The sequence below is a fragment of the Bos grunniens genome, chromosome 13 (genome assembly GCF_055505025.1).
Source record: "Bos grunniens cultivar Pamir isolate PY7600 chromosome 13, Bosgru_T2T1.0, whole genome shotgun sequence".
Classification (NCBI taxonomy): domain Eukaryota; kingdom Metazoa; phylum Chordata; class Mammalia; order Artiodactyla; family Bovidae; genus Bos; species Bos grunniens.
Window position 1 is genome coordinate 43,717,682 of NC_141177.1, and position 18,545 is coordinate 43,736,226.

The 18,545-nt window shown below is 45.4% G+C and overlaps 1 protein-coding gene across 1 annotated transcript in view; it reads right to left on the reverse strand.

Annotated features, from left to right (window-relative positions):
* CFAP61 (cilia and flagella associated protein 61) overlaps positions 1-18,545 on the reverse strand; it is a 247,955-nt gene that overhangs the window by 48,032 nt on the left and 181,378 nt on the right. Inside the window, 3 exon segments of the mRNA XM_086333756.1 lie at positions 1,875-1,966; positions 3,220-3,547; positions 10,412-10,704. Of these exon segments, the coding sequence (XP_086189882.1) occupies positions 1,875-1,966; positions 3,220-3,547; positions 10,412-10,704 (713 nt within the window).

Below are 18,545 nucleotides of genomic sequence, written 5' to 3' on the forward strand. Positions count from 1 at the left end.
ATCCCAGAAAAGCAGTGGAGTTGATAACTTGCCCAAAGTCCACGGTAAGACAACTGGAACACTGGGATTCTGACTTCCCAAAGTGGGGCCAGAAGCCTGGGAGGTCTGGAGTCTGTTCTCCTGATGGAAATTTCCATCAGTTTCTACTACATCTCACTGGCCAGGACCTGCCATGTGGCTGACCTCATTCTCAAGGAAATCTGGGAAATGTGCTTATTTTAAGTTAGATTGCTAATCTTCCAAAGGAAAAAAAAAATCAGGATGTGAAAATGGGAATGGAAGCAGGCAACCTCCAGTGGTTGCCTCACTGATGAAACACAAACATGACACACGGAAGGAAAGCCTCCGCTACAACAGATGCCACTCTGGGGCCAGCTGCCAGACAGTCCTACCTGGGGAGCTCCCAACTGGCCAGCCACCCTGTGTCCTTGCTTCCTCTCTAGCTACCTTGAAGCCAGGGGAACACCGCCCTCCCCGCAGTCCCCAAGCACACACAGCTTCTGCTTCACCTCCACGGTCTTTCCAGTGTCATTCAGAGGAGCAGGAGCACCAGGGGGTCCATACGGACATCAGACCCTCAGCAATTTGCCTGTTGTCACCACAGAGGTGACATCGAGAATTTTAATTATTGATGGATACATCACGGGCTACCTCAGAACTTTGTGGCTTAATGGCCTTCAGGAGGCAGTTTGATATATAAACTGGTGGTGCATCCAGACAGCAGAATATATATATATATATATATATATATATATATAAAATTCAGGGCTAAAAAGAAATGGACTCTCAAGCCATGAAAAGACATGGAGGAAACTTAAACGCAAATTGTTAAGTGAAAGAAGCTGATTTGAAAAGGTGACAGACTGCTTCCCACTCTATGATATTCTGAAAAAGGCAAAACTATGAAGACAGTGAAAAAAAAAGGTCACTGGTTGCCAGGAGTTGCAGGGGTGGGCGGGAGGGAAGAACAGGTGGAACCAAAGGGATTTTTTGGGTAGGGACCCTGGTCTGTATAACACCACTATGGTGGACCCATGTTATCATACATTTGTCCAAACCCGCAGCATGTACAATACCAAGAGTGAATCATCATGTAAATTGTGGGATTCTGGTGATGATGCACCAGTGTTGGTTCATCAGTTGTGACAAACATACCCTGTGGTGGGGATGTTGATAACGGGGGCAGCTATGCGTGAGAGGCTCAGGGGATGTATGGGAAATCTCTGTACCCTTTTCTCAATTTTGCTGTGGACCTAAAACTGCTCTAAAAAATAAATGGCTTAAAATGACAATCAACTTTTACAACCTTAGTCTTTGGGAGTCACAGAAGTTGGGACTAGCTTAGCTAGGGGATTCTGGCTCATGGTCTCCTGCAAAATTTGTAGTCAAGATATCAGCCAGGGCTGCATCATAAGGTTGGACTGGGGCTGGAGGACCACTCACACAGATGGCTCCTCACATGACTAGCAAATTGTGGAATGTCTGGGGCAGGAATCCTCAATCCCTTTCCATGCGGACCCCACCAAAGGGCCAACCGGGTGACCTGAGGATATGGTAGCAGTGACCCAGGAGGGTGCAAGTTGGAAGCTGTAGGATCTTTCAGGACCTGGCCTCAGAAGGCACACATCATTTATGCAATATCCTGCTGGCTACACACCTCAGCCCTGGTCAGTGTGGGTGGGGACCATTCATGGACATGGATACCAAGGGGCAGGAATGAGTAGGGGCCATTTCAGGGGCCAGCTGGCCCATGGCTTTCTGATGCAAGAACCAATACATGACACTAAAAACTGTGGATTAAGAATTTCACCCCCTACCCCCGGAAACAAAGTGCTATATTTGAAAGTAAAATGAAATTCAGGAAGAATACTTACAAAATCAGACTGGGCCCTCTGTACCTCCAAAGGGGTTGGAATGGCGGGCTTGGAGACATGCAAGTAATGGTAAGACCCAGGGAGGATACCTCCTAGTGAAGAAGGCCAGTTTTAGACATTTTATTTCAGTTGGGTGAACAAATGGGTAGCAAGGCTGACATCTACACCACAAGACCACCAGAGACACCTGCTGTGGTGTGTGCCACTCACTTTCCCACCAAAGTGCCTCTGTTGGCAAGGGACACCCTGGGGCTGATAACATTTAATACAACCAAGGTGAATGTGCCATAATAGCACACAATACAGACACCAATGCTCTAAGAGGTCCAGGCTGACCCTGTGCATCCTGACTTCCCATAACTCACGGCCCTCTAATCCCCACCTACCAAGGCTTTGTAAACATGGCCAAGATGTTCCCTTTCTCTGTCCTCCTCCACTGTGTAACCAACATACTAAAAAAAGTAAATGTTATAAGGAAAGTCAACAAAGTCCTTGTTCAAGGCTTTAGAAAATGTGGATTATGAAATGGTGACTATTTCTAGCTGGCCCCAGAAGCCCAAGCCAGGTCCCACTCAGAGCATCTTCTGACAACCGGGACTTGTCCTTTTCCATGGCCACCGCCCTCCCTAAGGTCTTGTCCAGAGTGAAGAGGCGATCATGACCTCTCGCTGGGCAGATAAACACAAAGACTGGGATGTTGGGTTTCTGCCCCTTTAGACTGATGTTCTGTCTACTGGATTAGGGTTCACAGACCCTCCCCCCAGGAGTCCATGGATGATTATGGGTGTTGGCCCATCAACTCTCTGGAAGTACACATACACAATTCTATAAATATGTGCATTTTTCTGACAGAAGGTCCATCTCCCAAATATAAGGAAATTCTGTGTTACTCATGTGATGACCTCCTTAGGAGCCAATAAAACAGAGGGGATTAGAGTAGACCCATTTTACAGCTGCTACAAGTTGTGCTTATTATTTCAGATAGCAGACTGAAGCATGGGAGGCTCGGAAGCTCCCCTGATCTCTCAACTTTCAGTGAGAATAAAAGTTTGGCAAGATGTCAGGGCATCACACCACACACCAGTGGTGAGGAGCCTCTGGGCAAGTTACTGACCATCCCCTAGTCTCAGTGGCCTTATACATAGAGTGACCATCACAGAACTGACATGGTAGAATCAGGTCCATCATAAACAGTTAAACATGAGAGAGCCCCCCTCTCCACATCTCTTTGCAAAGCCACTGACACACAGCAATGCCTCCTCACCAAGCCTATGGGAAATGGGGCTGGCTGGTCCAGACCCAACCAGCGGCTACAGCAGTGGGATGAGGGTGGCCCTCTACACACCTTTGATCTTGGCTCCCTTGTACATGGGGATGAGTCGGTCAAGGTCGGCCGGTGGTTCGGTCACAGGCTCCAGAGTCGGATCGAAGAGCTTGAGCATTGCTGCTGCCAGTTGGAAGCCGATTTCTTTGGAATTGAAGTTGCTGTGAGTCCACTCATTCGAGTAGTACCTATTGGAGAACTTGGTGAGGGGGCCGGCAGCTCTGATGGCTATGTCGTTGGTGTGGAAGTTGCTGTCAATCACAAGTCGGCCGTCGTAGACCAGGCATGCATCATTGAAGGCTTTGAACGTTTCATAATCCACGTTCTTCTCGAGGAAGCTGAAGAACATCTACAAAGTGAACAGACACATTATCCTTAGTTATCATTCTTCACTGTACCTTCCTAAGAGGTTGGATCATCTCCATTTTATTATTTGGGGCACACTAGAAAACCTAAATCTACTAAGAGTATGTCCTAATGGTGTGTGTATCTTTCAGATGAAGAACAAATTAATATCACTCAATGTCACTCTTTTTTTTTAATCGCTTATCTAGGTATCCAGCAATGGATGCCGCATAGTGGAACGTCTCCCACGAGAGCACGTTCTCCCCTGTAAGGAGGTTTATGTTCATAGATACCACTTGCCCCTCATTCCAGGACACTCTAAATCACTCCTTCTCAGTCTCCTTCCATTTTCCTCTCTGGTGTCTGACACTCATGTTTCTCCAGGTTCCTTCTTGGGGTCACCTTGTCCACTCTTGAGTCTTCAGACTGCCCCATTCCTGGCCCTTTAAGCCCAGAAAGCCTGTCCTTGCAGGATACCCCGTTCACCTCCATACCCTCCAGGTCTGGGCTCCTGACCTGGGAGGGCAGGTACTGATTCAGTGAATATAGACAAGGTACCTGCATGCCCCACCCCCATATTCTCTGCCCAGATTTTAATACTTTCTCACACTCATCTGGAAATCATCTTCTGTATTGATGTTTCATTAAAGCATCTAGTGAAAGTGAAAGGGAAAGTTGTTTAGTCGTGTCCAGATCTTTGTGACCCTTGGACTATACAGTCCATGCAATTCTCCAGGCCAGAATACTGGAGTAGGTAGTCATTCCCTTCTCCAGGGGATCTTCCTGACCCAGAAATCAAACCAGGGTCTCCTGCATTGCAGGCGGATTCTTTACCAGCTGAGCTACCAGGGAAGCCAGGCTAAGTTATTTGTTTTTAGGGCTTCAGTTGTTGTGGAAGAGGCTAAATTGACTCATTTTTATCTTAGTTGTTACTATTCAGTCACTAAGTCATGTCCTACTCTTGGCAACCCCATGGACTGTAGCACGCCAGGCTCCCCTGTCCCTCACCACGTCCCAGACTTTGCTCAAATTTATGTCCATTGAGCCAGTGATGCTATCTAACCATCTCGTCCTCTGTTGCTCCCTTCTCTTGCTCTTTCCCAGCATCAGGTTCTTTTCCAGTGAGTTGGCTTTTTGCATCAGGTGCCAAAGTATTGAAGTTTCAGCTTTAGCATCAATCCTTTCAATGAATATTCAGGGTTAATTTCCTTTAAGATGGACTGGTTTGATCTCCTTGCAGTCCAAGGAACTCTTAAGTGTCTCCAGCACCACAATTCAAAAGCATCAGTTCTTTAGCACTTGGCTTTCTTTATGGTCCAACTCTCAAATTCATACATGACTACTGGAAAAACCATAGCTTTAACTATAGGGATGTTTATAGACAAAGTGATGTTCTGCTTTTTAATACACTATTTAGGTCTGTGATAGCTTTTCTTCCAAGGAGCAAATGTCTTCTAATTTCATGGCTATAGTTACCATCTGCAGTGATTTTGGAGCCTAAGAAAAGAAAATATGTCACTGCTTCCACTTTTCCCCCTTCTTTTTGCCATGAATATTAGGTGTTTTTTTTTTTTTTTTTTTAATGTTGAGTTTCAAGCTAGCTTTTTCACTCTCCTCTTTCACTGTCCTCAAGAGGATCTTTAGTTCCTCTTTACTTTCTGCCATTAAAGTGGTATCATCTACATATCTGAGGCTGTTGATATTTCTCCTGGCAATCTTGATTCCAGTTTGTGATTCATCCAGCTGGGCATGTCACATGATGTACTCTGCATAGAAGTTAAATGAGCAGAGCCATTCCACACCCCTTCTCCACCCAAGAATGGTGCGTGAATGAGGAGTGAGGCAGGAATGAGCCTACAACAGCCACTAATCACAGGTGACTACACACATTTAAATCAAAATTAGTTAGGTACTTCCCTAGTCGTCCAGTTTCCCTGTTGGCTCAGCTGGTAAAGGGTCTGCCTGCAATGTGGGAGATTCAGGTTCGATCCCTGGGTAGGGAAGATCCCCTGGAGAAGGGAATGGCAACCCACTTCACTGGGTTCCACTTGCCTGGAAAATTCCATGGACAAAGGAGCCTGGGTCATGGGGTCACAAGGAGTCCATGGGGTCACAGAGAGTCAGACATGACTGAGCGACTAACACTTTCACTTTCCCTGGTGGTCCCGTGGCTACGACTCTGAGCTCCCATTGCTGGCAGACCCAGTTTGATCCCTGGTCAGGGAACTAGATCCTGCGTGCCACAAATAAAGATCCCACAAGCTGCAAATAAGACCTGGCACAGCCAAATAAATAAATATTTTTAAAATAAATAAATCTAAATTAATTAAAAGTAAGTAAAATTGAAAATCCAGACCCTCAATTGTGGCCTATTTCAAACGCCCCAAAGCTACAGGTGGCAGCGGCTGCCATACTGACTGAACAAGTAAGGACCATTTCTACCATCACGGGAAGTTCCACTCGACAGCACTTGACTCGAGTCCACCATCCCTGTGATATCCTTTCTTCTTCCTGAGGGAACCAGCAAGGACTTTTCCCCTTTACCTGTCTCTGTTCACTTGGACATCTAATCCTCTCCCAGTTACTCCCATTCAGGTAGCCTCTTTCTCTCTAATCTGTTATAAATTCTTTCTGCTTTTAACCTTACTCAGTGACCACAGGAAAATATATTTCTCTGAGTCCCTCACTCTGAGTCTGTCTCTCTACTCCTCTTTTCTTTTTTGCCTCGACTCCTTTCCCATCTATATAGAAATAGACTTCTCATCCATAGAAAAACACGTAGAAATATTTGAATTGAAATTATATGTGCAAAACAGGACCATTAATGCTCAGAATTCTCCTTCAACATCCCCACAAAGTTCTTCTACCTGCTCAGTTTATCTCCTAGGTAAACCTACCTTTTATTAAAGTGAAAGTGAAAGTGAAGTCGTTCAGTCGTGTCCCACTCTTTGCGACCCCATGGACTGTAGCCCTCCAGGCTCCTCCATCCATTTTCCAGGCAAGAGTACTGGAGTGGGTTGCCATTTCCTTCTCCAGGGGATCTTCCCAACCCAGGGATCGAACCTGGGTCTCCAGCATTGCAGGCAGAGGGTTTTACCATCTGAGACACCAAGGAAGCCTCCACTTTTTATTAAGGGGCACATTAAATATACTAGCCCTTGTTTTCCTGGGTTTGGAAGATTACCAGCACTTCTACTGAAATCGTGTTATTTTATACCATTTTGGCATAGGCATTCAAAACATGGTTACATTGGAGACATACGAGTTGGTGGAATGGACCGATTGCTGGAACAGCAAATCCAGCACTGTCCCCAGGAACACAAGTTATAAGTCACGGATCTCTCATATCTCTCAAACACAATTCATGTGCTCCTATAAGGCCAACTGAATACTACATATTGGCTGAAAATATGGAGTATTAGAAGAAACATCTGCTTTAAATGCCTCTATAAATAATGCCCTAAGGTTCTACCTTAAGGAACTAGGAAAAGAAAGGCATGGTAAAGCCAAAGCAAGCAGAAAAAAAGAAAATAATTGTTAAGAGCAGAAATCAATGAGAGAGAAAACTGACAGACAACAGAGACAATTAACAAACTCAAAAGCTGGTGCTTTGGGTGAAAAAAATCAATACAATCGACAAACATCTAGCTAGACAGAGAACTTTAGACAGGTCTTCGCCTCGTCTTCATTTCTGGCGGTTGCTGCCTATTTGTGCTATTCAGGATCTGATGGCGGCTGCCATCACTCCATCTCTACTTCCGTCAGCACACAGGCTTCTTCCTGTGGGCTTCCTCTCTGCCATCACATCTTTCTCTCCGTATAAGGGCACCAATCATCAGACTTAGGACCCACTCCAATCCAGGAGGACCTTCTCTTTGCTTGACAGCAACCACTATGATCCTATTTCCAAGTAAGATCACGTTCAGGTCCTGAGGCTTAGGACCATAGCTCTCCAGGGGACATAATTCAAACCATGACCGCACAACCACAGTGGAGATGTGAAGATACTTGTCCCCATCAAAGTCTTGGAGAAGGGAATGGCAACCAACTCCAATATTCTTGCCTAGAAAACCCCATGGACAGAAGAGCCTGGAGGGCTATGGTCCACGGGGTTGCATAGAGTCAGACACGACTGAGTGACTCACTTTCACTTTTGTCAAAAGTCTCCTAGTGCCCTGACAGAGATGCTACTCAAAGCTGATCATCAGAGGGATAAATACCCTGATCTCTCCCTTCTTTAGGCTTCTAATCCCCAGCTGGTACCTGTGCTATGCTAAGTCACTCAGTCGTGTCTGAGTCTTTGTGACCCCATGGAGCATAGCCCGCCAGGCTCCTCTGTCTATGGGATTCTCCAGGCAAGAAGACTGGAGTGGGCTGCCATGCCCTCCTCCAGGGGATTTTCCTGACCCAGTGATAGAACCTACATCTTTTACATCTCCTGCATTGGTAGGTGGGTTTTTTACCACTAATGCCAACTGGGAATCTCCAGCTGGTACTTACTGTTGGCCAAACACAGATGAGAGTTTCAGGGTGGGGTGGGGTGGGGAGAAACACAGCAAGGGAGCAGGAGACAGGACCCAAGGACAGTGGACCACGGTCTGAGTCATTACTTTAGGGGGAAGTCTGGGCAGAAAGGCATGCTGGATCAAGGGGGTTGAAAGTATCTGCAAGGTGTCTTTGCCTTGATTCTAGTTCTGACCTAATAGGAGAGTGAAGGCCTGTGGGGGCTGCTACAGACCCTGTATTCAGTCAGATACTTGGGGAAGGTTTTCTTGTACCTGTGCTCCCTAAGCAGGGTTTGTACTCACCCCCAGAATTCCCCCAGGGTACACTTGGCACACCTCTTCTAGGATCATCATTTTCGGAGGAAACTTCCAATGAGAAGATCTTTATTTTTCCTCTCTTAAATAGGTATTGTGACATACATATGTAGATATGTAGAAAAGTACATACACTTTTCTATTAAAATACTATGAACTTTTTCTTTTTCACTGCTATATCCCTCATACTTAGGACCGAGCTTGAGACCTAGTAGGCTTTCAATAAATCTCTGCAGAGTGAAGGAAGGAATGAATGTTCTTGAGGAGCAGAATGTAGAATCCCCTGGGTTATCAGAATGAAATGAGAGGTGGTAGGGAAGCTCCTCTGGCATGCAGTCTGCCTTGAGCTCCTCCTGTCTAGGTTCTGGGGGACGAGGGTCATGGCACCCACCTGTAAGAGCACTGGGGCGAGAAGCCCTGACTTAGGCTGACTGGCCCATACTGCCAGGTAAAGGACCCCCATGAGCCCTCAGAGGCCTCCTCCAGGTGGTCTTCCCACCACAGGCCGCTGGTATCCTTCATCCCAACCCAAGGGTCGACACACCCTTGACCCCCATAAGTCCAGCCCTCACGCTGACTGCAGCCCCCTCCCTGAGGGGTCTCCTGCTTCTCTGGCACATCAACTGGCCCCTTCCCCTCTTCCTCCTGGCTTCTGCTCGTCTCCTGAACAGGCTGTGAGCTGAGCTATTCTAAGTCCCTGTTCCACAGGGAAAGACCCACTGTAGCTGTTTCCAGAATCTTAGGAGGTCAACACGGTGTACACTTTGAGGCCCTGTTAGCCTGGGTTAGATCTTAAGCTGATGGGGAGTCACCGTGTTCTGTCTGTAAAGTGGGGGTGCTTCCTGTGACAGAGCTGTTGTGAGGAGGGGACAGAATGCACTGCAAGAGGGTAGCACAGCGCCTGGGACTTGCTCACAGTGGGGCTGGTTGTTGTTCAGTCGCTCAGTCGTGTCTGACTCTTTGCAACCCCATGGACTGCAGCATGCCAGGCTTTCCTGTTCATCACCAACTCCCAGAGTTTGCTCAAACTCATGTCCACTGAGTCAGTGATGCCATCCAACCATCTCATTCTCTTTCATCCCCTTCTCCTCCTGCCTTCAATCCTTCCCAGCATCAGGGTCTTTTCTAATAAGTCAGTTCTTCGCATCAGGTGGCCGAAGTATGGGAGCTGGCAGTCCTCAAATCCTGACACTCCATCCACAAATAGAAGGCGGAGGGGGGGGTCCAGTTCCCCTTCCTTTGCATGTGGGCTGCCTCGGTGACCTGCCTCCAGGACTCCAAAGGATGCTGCTTGACGTATGAGGTTAGGTCACAGGAGGAGGGATGCTGTCGCTGTCTCTATCATCTCCCGGTCTGTCTCTATCTCTGGCTCTCTGTGTCTGTCTCTATCTCTCTGTCTGTATCTCTGGCTCTCTGTTTGTCTGTTTCTGTCTCCATCTGTCTGTTTCTATCTCTGGCTCTCTGGCTCTCTCTGTCTCTATCTCTGTCTGTTTCTCTCTGGCTCTATCTCTCTGTTTCTCTCTCTCTCTGTCTCTCTCTATCACTCTGTCTCTTTCCATCTCTCTGTCTCTCTCCATCTCTCTTGATCCTCTCTGTCTCTGTCCCAGTGCTTTTGGAACCAGTCACCACGCTGAGGAGAAGCTCAGTCCCATGGAGGGGCCGTCTGTGATTGTTCTGATCAGCACCTCACCTGAGCCTGATCTGACACCAGCAGCCCGACAAGCGGGGGGACACACCTTTTCTATGGCTCCAGCCCCACCCAGTCCCCTTTCATCCTCAGGAAAGACCTCTAGGGATTCCTGCCGAATGAGCCGGCTCCCACGCTGGGACCACAAGAGAGACGCAAGGATGACTACTGCTGGTTTAGGTCACTCGGTTTGGGTGGCTCTTTATGTAGCTACAGAAACTCTGAAAGTTTGCAGGGGCTGGAGAGGGGTGGCAGGGAAACTGCGACTGTAAGCTCATCACCCATCACCTTTCAGACCCCAAGTCCCCCAAAGCTGGTAGCTCTCCCAAGGTGGTGACTGAGGTTCCGGGGACCTACTTACGGAGCAGGGGAGCTGGAAGGGCTTGGTGGGTGTGGTGAAACTGGCGGTGTGGATGGGGTCCGGGTACAGCCCATTGTTCCACTGAGCCAGCAGTGCGTCCCGGTACACATTTACCCCTGCAGCCTGGAGTGCGTCCTCTATCGCGCCCTCCACGGCGCAGTCGTTGATGCAGGTGATGATGGATGTGGGTGGGTGCTGTACCAGGTGGATGCAGGAGCCCCTGACCCCCAGGCTCAAGAGGGTCTCCACAGTGGTGTATGTGTCAATTGAGTTCCCATAAATGATGATGTTCCCTAGAAAAGGGGGCAAATTGCTAAGATACATAGCTTAAAAAAAAAACCAATAACCTTATTAGTCAAGTGCTAATGATGCTGAATTACTCCCTCCAACCCTCTCATTTTTTTTCAGCTGTGGGAAGCCAGCGGTGTTACCTAGCAACGGCAACCAAGATAATTTAGCAAAGAATGGACACACAACATCCCACAAAGTAGTCAAGTACTTTTAACACACAAGTAGGATATTCGTTTATGTACCTATAATTTGAAAGTTGAAATTATGCTAAATGAAACGGTCAAAAATAAAACCTTTTATCTTGCTTTTGTCCCCTACTTGCTATACTTATTAAGGGGGGAAAATGGCGAAAGTTTGCAATAAATGCAAGTTCTTCTTGAGTCATGAAAAGGACAATGGTTAAAAAAAATAGTCATGTGCATGATGGTAAGGACATTTTAATACTTAATTGTTGAATTGTGTTGATTTCAAGAAAACTTTTTTTTTGAAAACTAAAGACTAGAACATTCTGCTTTGCAACAGATAATTTTATAAAGATTCAAATCCTGAGTTTTACAATTTAATGTGTTAAGACCTAGCGAGAGATTGATGGGTATTCTTTTGGTGAGGAAAAATAAAATCATAAAATAATCTCGAAAGATTTCTACTGTGTGAGAGCACTTTGATGATACAATTTATTTATATTTCTTAAAAATATTACAGAAGTAATTACATCTGCTCTTCTGATGATGATATAAATTTTAAGACCAATGATCCTATTATATGAGTGAAATGTATTATGTGCTATTCATATGTTATTTTTGACATGGAATTGGCATTATTACCTCTTCACAAAGAAAGAAACTGCTGTGGACTCACATTTCAGGCAAGCTGTAACAATTTTACCACAAAACTTTACCTCTCTTTTTCCTTCTGTTTGTGAAATGATATGAAGAGGAATTTTAAGAGACAAAATAAATGGCAAGTGTATTTACTCAATTTTGTGGAATAAATTATGCAAAAATCAAACTGAAAGGAGGTATAATGGCTATCTTACTTGCCTAGAAGAAAAGGAACTGGAATCGCTTTCAGGCATTTTTCAGAGCTCCTAGGAAGTCCTCGCCTACTTCCTCTTCTCGAACACGGATGACCAAGGGGGACAGAAGCCAGGGGCAGGGCCCCTCCTCCCCGCCTTCCCTAGGACATTCTGATCTGGGGGCTCTGATCGCCTCCCCGTTCAGACTCACTAGTGTGACATTCCTGAATAAGCTGCATTTCCCTTGGCTGAAAGAGCCAACATTTTGTTTAAATTATTGAGGTACCCACCTGCTGCAAAACGTGACTCCTGGAGGTTTGACACGACAAAGGAGTAGCCCGCCAGGAGAGCCAAAACTTGAACCTCACATTGTCCAAATTTGAGGTCCTCTGTCCCTTCTTTCAAATATGCATGTGAAAACAGCATTCACTTTCCGTGAAACAGGTTAAGCGTTTAGGCCCCATGCAACTCAGAGTTTCATTATTTTTGCAGTTTCTCCTTCATGTGGGCTTTTAGCAACTATTCTGCTTTTTCATTATAGGCTCACAGGCTATATATAGCAATGCCAGGCTGCTGGGGTCATTAGAGAGCTGTATGTTTAGCCAGGGTTGCCCACAGATTGTAGGCAGTTGGAGAGTCTGAGGACTTCAAAAGATAATACTTTTCATAAAACCTCTCATACTTAAATTAGATCTCTCTCTCTCTCTCTCTATATATATATATATATGCTAACTTCTAAATAGTTATCTTTTGGTTTGTCTTTTAATGTAATTTGAAACACCTCCCCAAACATGAGACTTTGGTTATTGTAACTGTCAGCTATTGTCACAATAATACTGTGTAACAAGCTACCCTCAAACTCAATGCCAGAAAACCAATAAGCCTGTGGTAGGTCAGCTCACAGGTCTGCAGGCTGACAAATGCTGGCTGCTACGGCTCCAAGCTATGGTTGGTGTCAAGTCGGTACCACCATACCTCTCTCAGCCTCTTTGGACCAATAGCAACCTGAGGCATATTCTCTTTTGGGAGCTGTGCAGGAGGGCAGGCATGACTGCTCAGGCACTTTCCAAGGCTCTCCTGGCAACAGCCACTAACGTTCTCTTGACCAAAGCAAGTCAAGTGGCCACACCCTCGCCCAAGGGGGTGAAGCACGCTCTGTCCACAGCAGGGATGTGTGTGTGTGTGTATTCATTGAATAACATTCCAAAATCATTGTTACTCTGGGCACAGTACTCTGTGTGCCTATGCCTACGTGAGGCCTATGTGATGTCATCCAGAATTTTCATCTAAACATGTTTTACTGATCATTTACTTACATTGTCCCATCCCACAGAACAGTAGAATCCCATTAGAATTTTCTGCTACCTAAATAACAAGTCACAGGTCAAATCACATCCCTCCATGAATATCACAAAACCCGATGTTATGAAGTCAGCCTATTATTCTTTGCCAGTTCAGTCCTTCAGCTTTTAAGCATTCCTACTCCAGGGTGGGAGGCGGGGAGGGGATTATTCTTTCCATTATCTTCGTGCAGTTGTGACTTATTTCTGCATCATTTCCAACTTTTACTTTGCAAAAAATTTTTAGATTCAATTCCTGTTTATCTCACGACTCTGATATATCAGGCCCAAGGTAGGCATTTTTAATACACAAGCCCTTATTATTATTACTGTCAGTAACAATAACAGAATTGTTATCAATAACATTGGCTTCAGGCAAATGCCTGTAACTTTTTCATAAGCTAAAAGTAAAAATATAAGTATGAAGACAATTCATAGGAGAAGCAAAGTCTTATATTTTGGGGCATCCCCAGGAAAAAAACCCAGAAGATAAAGAGTTTGATTGTTAATGTATTCATTTCAGGACAAATCAGTTTAGGTAAAAAATATGACTGCTTGTATTTATCAGCATAATTTTACTTGCATGGATGAGGTGGAACTAGAACTTTTTTAAAACTACTTATTTCTTTTTCCTTTTTTGGCCATGCCACATGGCATGTAGGCTCTTAGTTCCTGGACAAAGGATTGAACCTATACTCCTTGCAGTGGAAAACTAGGAGTCCCAACACAGGACCACCAGAGAAGTCCTGGAACTAGAGCTCTTAAAGCCCCCCTGGGCTGGGCTGTGGCTGTGATCGTGTCTGGGCCCCAGTAGAGGATCCAGCCTCCAGCCAGGTGAGGCTTCCAAGGATCAAAGATTGTCTCTACCTGCCTTCCTTGCCATCACTTCCCCAGTGATGGGTAAGTGATGGGTGGACTTCAGGCTCACCCTGCCCACCCTGGGGCTTCACACAGAGCCTCTCTACAACGGGTAGGACAATATGCTTCCTAGACAGATGTACGGAAGAATGTTTAGGCTTTATCAGCTTGCTGACCCGAGACTAACTAAGCGTTCCTTTTGGGTCCTCTCAATGTTTACTGCGGGACACCCTCACTCTGGCCAGGTTTTCCTACTATGCCCTTCTACTTGCTGTTCACTACGAAGTTGGCAACACAAGAAAGACTGAACCAGCCAGAGGATGGATTGTACACTTGAGATCTGTAAGACAGAAACATGTTAGATCTGGCTACTGGGTTTCTCTTCCAGCCCACAAAATCCTACCCAGTTCTAAATGTAACCCAAATTGTGTGTGCCTCCAGCACAACAGTATAGGGTAACTCTCCTAGTGTGCTGGTTCTCATTGAAACCCAGGACCAAGGATATTTTCCAGGGAGGTGAGCCCCTCATGTGACTACCGTGCTGCGGACTGTTGGGTGGATCTGGGGCTGAATCAGGGAGGGAAGATGGAGGGGGAAACAACTGGAGAAAGAAAGAGAGGGGGTGGAGTGAAATAGATTGTATCATCTCTGGCTGAGTTAGAAGGAAGAAAGGGTTTAAAAGTAGGTGAATGAGGGACTTGCCTGGAAGTTCAGTGGTTAAGACTCTGCTTATATAGCAGGGAGTGCGGGTTCTACGCCTGGTAGAGGAAATTATGCTGCATGCATGCGTGTGTGCTAAGTCTCTTCTGTCGTGTTCGACTCTTTGTGACCCCGTGGACTCCTCTGTCCATGGGATTCTCCAAGCAAGAATACTGGAGTGGGTTGCCATGCCACCCTCCAGGGGATCTTGTCTTTTACGCCTCCTGCATTGGCAGGCAGGTCCTTTACCACTAGCGCCACCTGGGAAGCCCTCATGCCTCATGGCGCGGCCAAATAAACAAACAAATGTAGGTGAAAGAAAGTGGTTGTGGGGTGGGAGAGGGGCTGGGGAAACTGGGCCATAAATAATAGCAGTGAAAACGACTTTGTAAGGGCTACACTGAGTCTGCCAGTGTGTCCGAGCCTGAGGGGGCCAGGTGGGGTGGCTGGGGTCCCCCTGGTGCAGAACACCCTGATGGCTGTTGGGGTGGTGTGGGAAGCAGCCCCAGGGTATGTGGTACCCGCAGCATCTGTCATCTACAGTGGGCTTCAGAGGTCAGACAACTCCAGGTCATTAAAGATTCATCCAGCTCATGAAGTTCTACCACTTCAGTGCTGTGTAACTCACAGAGTGTTTGCAAATATTTAGAAGGAGATGCATTCGTGTATGTTCTTTGGAAGTGCCCCTGCAGGTACGGAAGAAACAGAGTGGAAAAGCTTAGGATGTCCCCCTGGATATCAGCTGTATGCTAAGAGATCTGTTCATTGTCTTCTTTGCAGCTCAGTTTATTTAATAGATAAGAAACAACCAGTCTCTGCACTTCATTTGATGGCTGACAGAGGAGAAATGGCAGGCGGTCCTACTTGGAAACGGCAAATGGTAACCGACAGTTAGAACAGACTGGGTTGATTTTCAAGGAAGGGTGATGGAATAGAACTGCAGCGGTTTTCATGGGAGGCTGATCTCTGTTGTCCCTTTTAGGGGATAAATTATGCATTAGGGAGATTACAGAGCTGAATCAGGAGGCGGGGTAAGGGGGACAGAGGGGTAGTAAAAAAAGAAAAAAAAAGAAGACAACCCTGGAAAGCCCCTGTAATTAAAGTTGGCTGGAAACAGCACCGTCTCTCTCTCATGCCCACCTGCAGTGACCTTTGGGACTGAATGTGCAAGGGAGCTTCCAAAGGTAAGAGGGGCTTCCCGCGGCGGTGACAGCCCAGCTGGGGAGGAGGAGGGGACATGGTGACTCCAATCACCACTCCAGTGAGCTGTCACTTCTCCATCTGAGGCTGAAAAAGCACTAAGACCTGCTGTTTGAAATGTTGCCATGAATGGAGAGGTGATGTTTTTGCTACTCTCTTGTTTGACGCTGTAAATGAATACATGAGCAACTCTGATTGTGTGACCAGCAAAACAAGGTAAATACACCCAAGATACAGAGATGGGAGGAAGAAAATCATCCCTTGGAAAGAAGAACAGGGAAGGAATTTCTGATCTGACGTTCTGGCCAGGAAATCACCTCTCAAGAGGACAGGAAATAAATTTAGGAATTATGCACACAAATATTAATAAGAATTTTTCTTTGTAGTAATTGTATTTTTAAGACCAGAGGAAACAAGAGTTACACATTAATTTCTGTACTTGAAATGACTTCTATCCATGTATATTTACATATTCCATTGTATTTTGATGAAGAATTATAGTTCCTTTTCCACATCAAAAGAAACAGAATGATTATGACCAGAACAGACCCAGAAGAAAAGTTTACGCTCTCTAGAAAACTGAGCACAGAGAGGTTAAGTGACAGGCTCCAGGTCACACAGTCGTAGATGGTTCAGCAGGATTCAGACCTGCCAGGTCTGATTTGAGAACCAGGAGGGCATGGCAACCCACTCCAGCATTCTTGCCTGGAGAATCCCATGGACAGAGAAGTCTGGTGGGTTATAGTCTGTGGGGTCGCAAAGAGTCAGCCACAACTGAAGCAAATTAGCACGCATGCATGCTCATACCACTACACTGTATTTGCAGATGGATATAACATTTGAATCAGTTCTAATGAGGTGGATGAAACTGGAGCCTATTATACAGAGTGAAGTAAGCCAGAAGGAAAAACATAAATACAGTATACTAACGCATATATATGGAATTTAGAAAGATGGTAACAATAACCCGGTGTACGAGAGCAAAAGAGACACTGATGTATAGAACAGTCTTATGGACTCTGTGGGAGAGGGAGAGGGTGGGAAGATTTAGGAGAGTGGCATTGAAACATGTAAAATATCATGTAGGAAACGAGTTGCCAGTCCAGATTCGATGCACGATGCTGGATGCTTGGGGCTGGTGCACTGGGACGGCCCAGAGGGATGGTATGGGGAGGGAGGAGGGAGGAGGGTTCGGGATGGGGAACACATGTATACCTGTGGCGGATTCATTTTGATATTTGGCAAAACTAATACAATTATGTAAAGTTTAAAAATAAAATAAAATTAGAAAAAAAAAAACTTGTTCTAAATACCTGTATTTTAAATATATATATATATATATATATATTTGACTACTGTCGTGTTGGAGAAGACTCTTGAGGGTCCCTTGGACTGCAAGGAGATCAAATCAGTCCATCCTGAAAGAAATCAGTCCTGAATATTCACTGGAAGGACTGATGCTGAAGCTGAAACTCCAATACTTTGGCCACCTGATGTGAAGAACTGACTCATTGGAAAAGACCTTGATGCTAGGAAAGACTGAAGATGGGAGGAGAAGGAGACGACAGAAGATGAGATGGTTGGATGGCATCACTAACTTGATGGATATGAGTTTGAGCAAGCTCCTAGAGTTGGTGATGGACAGGGAAACCTGGCATGCTACAGTCCATGGGGTCACAAAGAGTCAGACATGACTGAGCTACTGAACTGAACTGATATAACACATTCCTAAAAAAACCCCTCTAACTGGCATTTTATCTGTATAATTAACTTCTGGAAATAACTAGATAATGAAAGAATTTTCATAGATATCAAAGAATATTTATAAATTATGAAAAAAACACTCACTTTAAAAAACATTTTATATCTGTGAATAGACCAGAGAATACGCTTTTTATTTTTCATAAGTTAAAGCATAAGATTTCCATGACCCAAGCCTGACCTGTCCCATGTTGCTCTGCCAAATGAAAAAGGAAGAATATATTAGATATAGCATAACAAGGGCTTTGTTCTGTGATTCATGCACTGGAATTTTAATGTTATACTTTTCTTACAAACATGCTTTTAATAAGGCAGTAAACTGTATTTAGCTAAAGATGAAAATAATTGATCCATTTCGGGCCATTAAGGCGGTGGATTTTTTTGTACTTTACTTTCATCCTACTTTTCATTTTCATGGAAAGTACAGAGGTAATAGCAGTTGAATTTCAATTAGTTTCAATTAATGCCATAAACTGTTATAATGTATTAGGTTGCTGGGTTCTATCTGAACCCCCGCCCCGCCAGCTAAACCCTCCAGGTTTTGTTTGCTGTTGAAAGCCAGTGATGTCAGCTCTTCGCCAGGATGCTGGAGCAGTTCTAATAGTTTAGGATAATTTACATCTATAAACCCATCCAACTCCAGAGCCCCCAAAACAATTTCCTTCAGACTGGACTCATTCCATCACAGAACAACTGTTTCTCCTTTGGAAGCAGAGGGAGGTATGATAAAACAGAACGGGGGTTGGAGGGGGGAGACTGGTGATACTTTAGGGGAGATGTTTGTGCATTTCCAAAGAGCAGAAATTCAGAGGAAAGTTAACTTCCTCTTAGTTAAAAAAAAAAAAATTCATTGTTTCTGCTACCTAGAATCCATCTGTCCTTCTAGAACAATCTCTCCACCATCCTCAGAACAAGCCCCTCTTCTTGAGTCCCTGGGCTTCAAGTTGGTCCTGGACTGTCCCAGGATTCA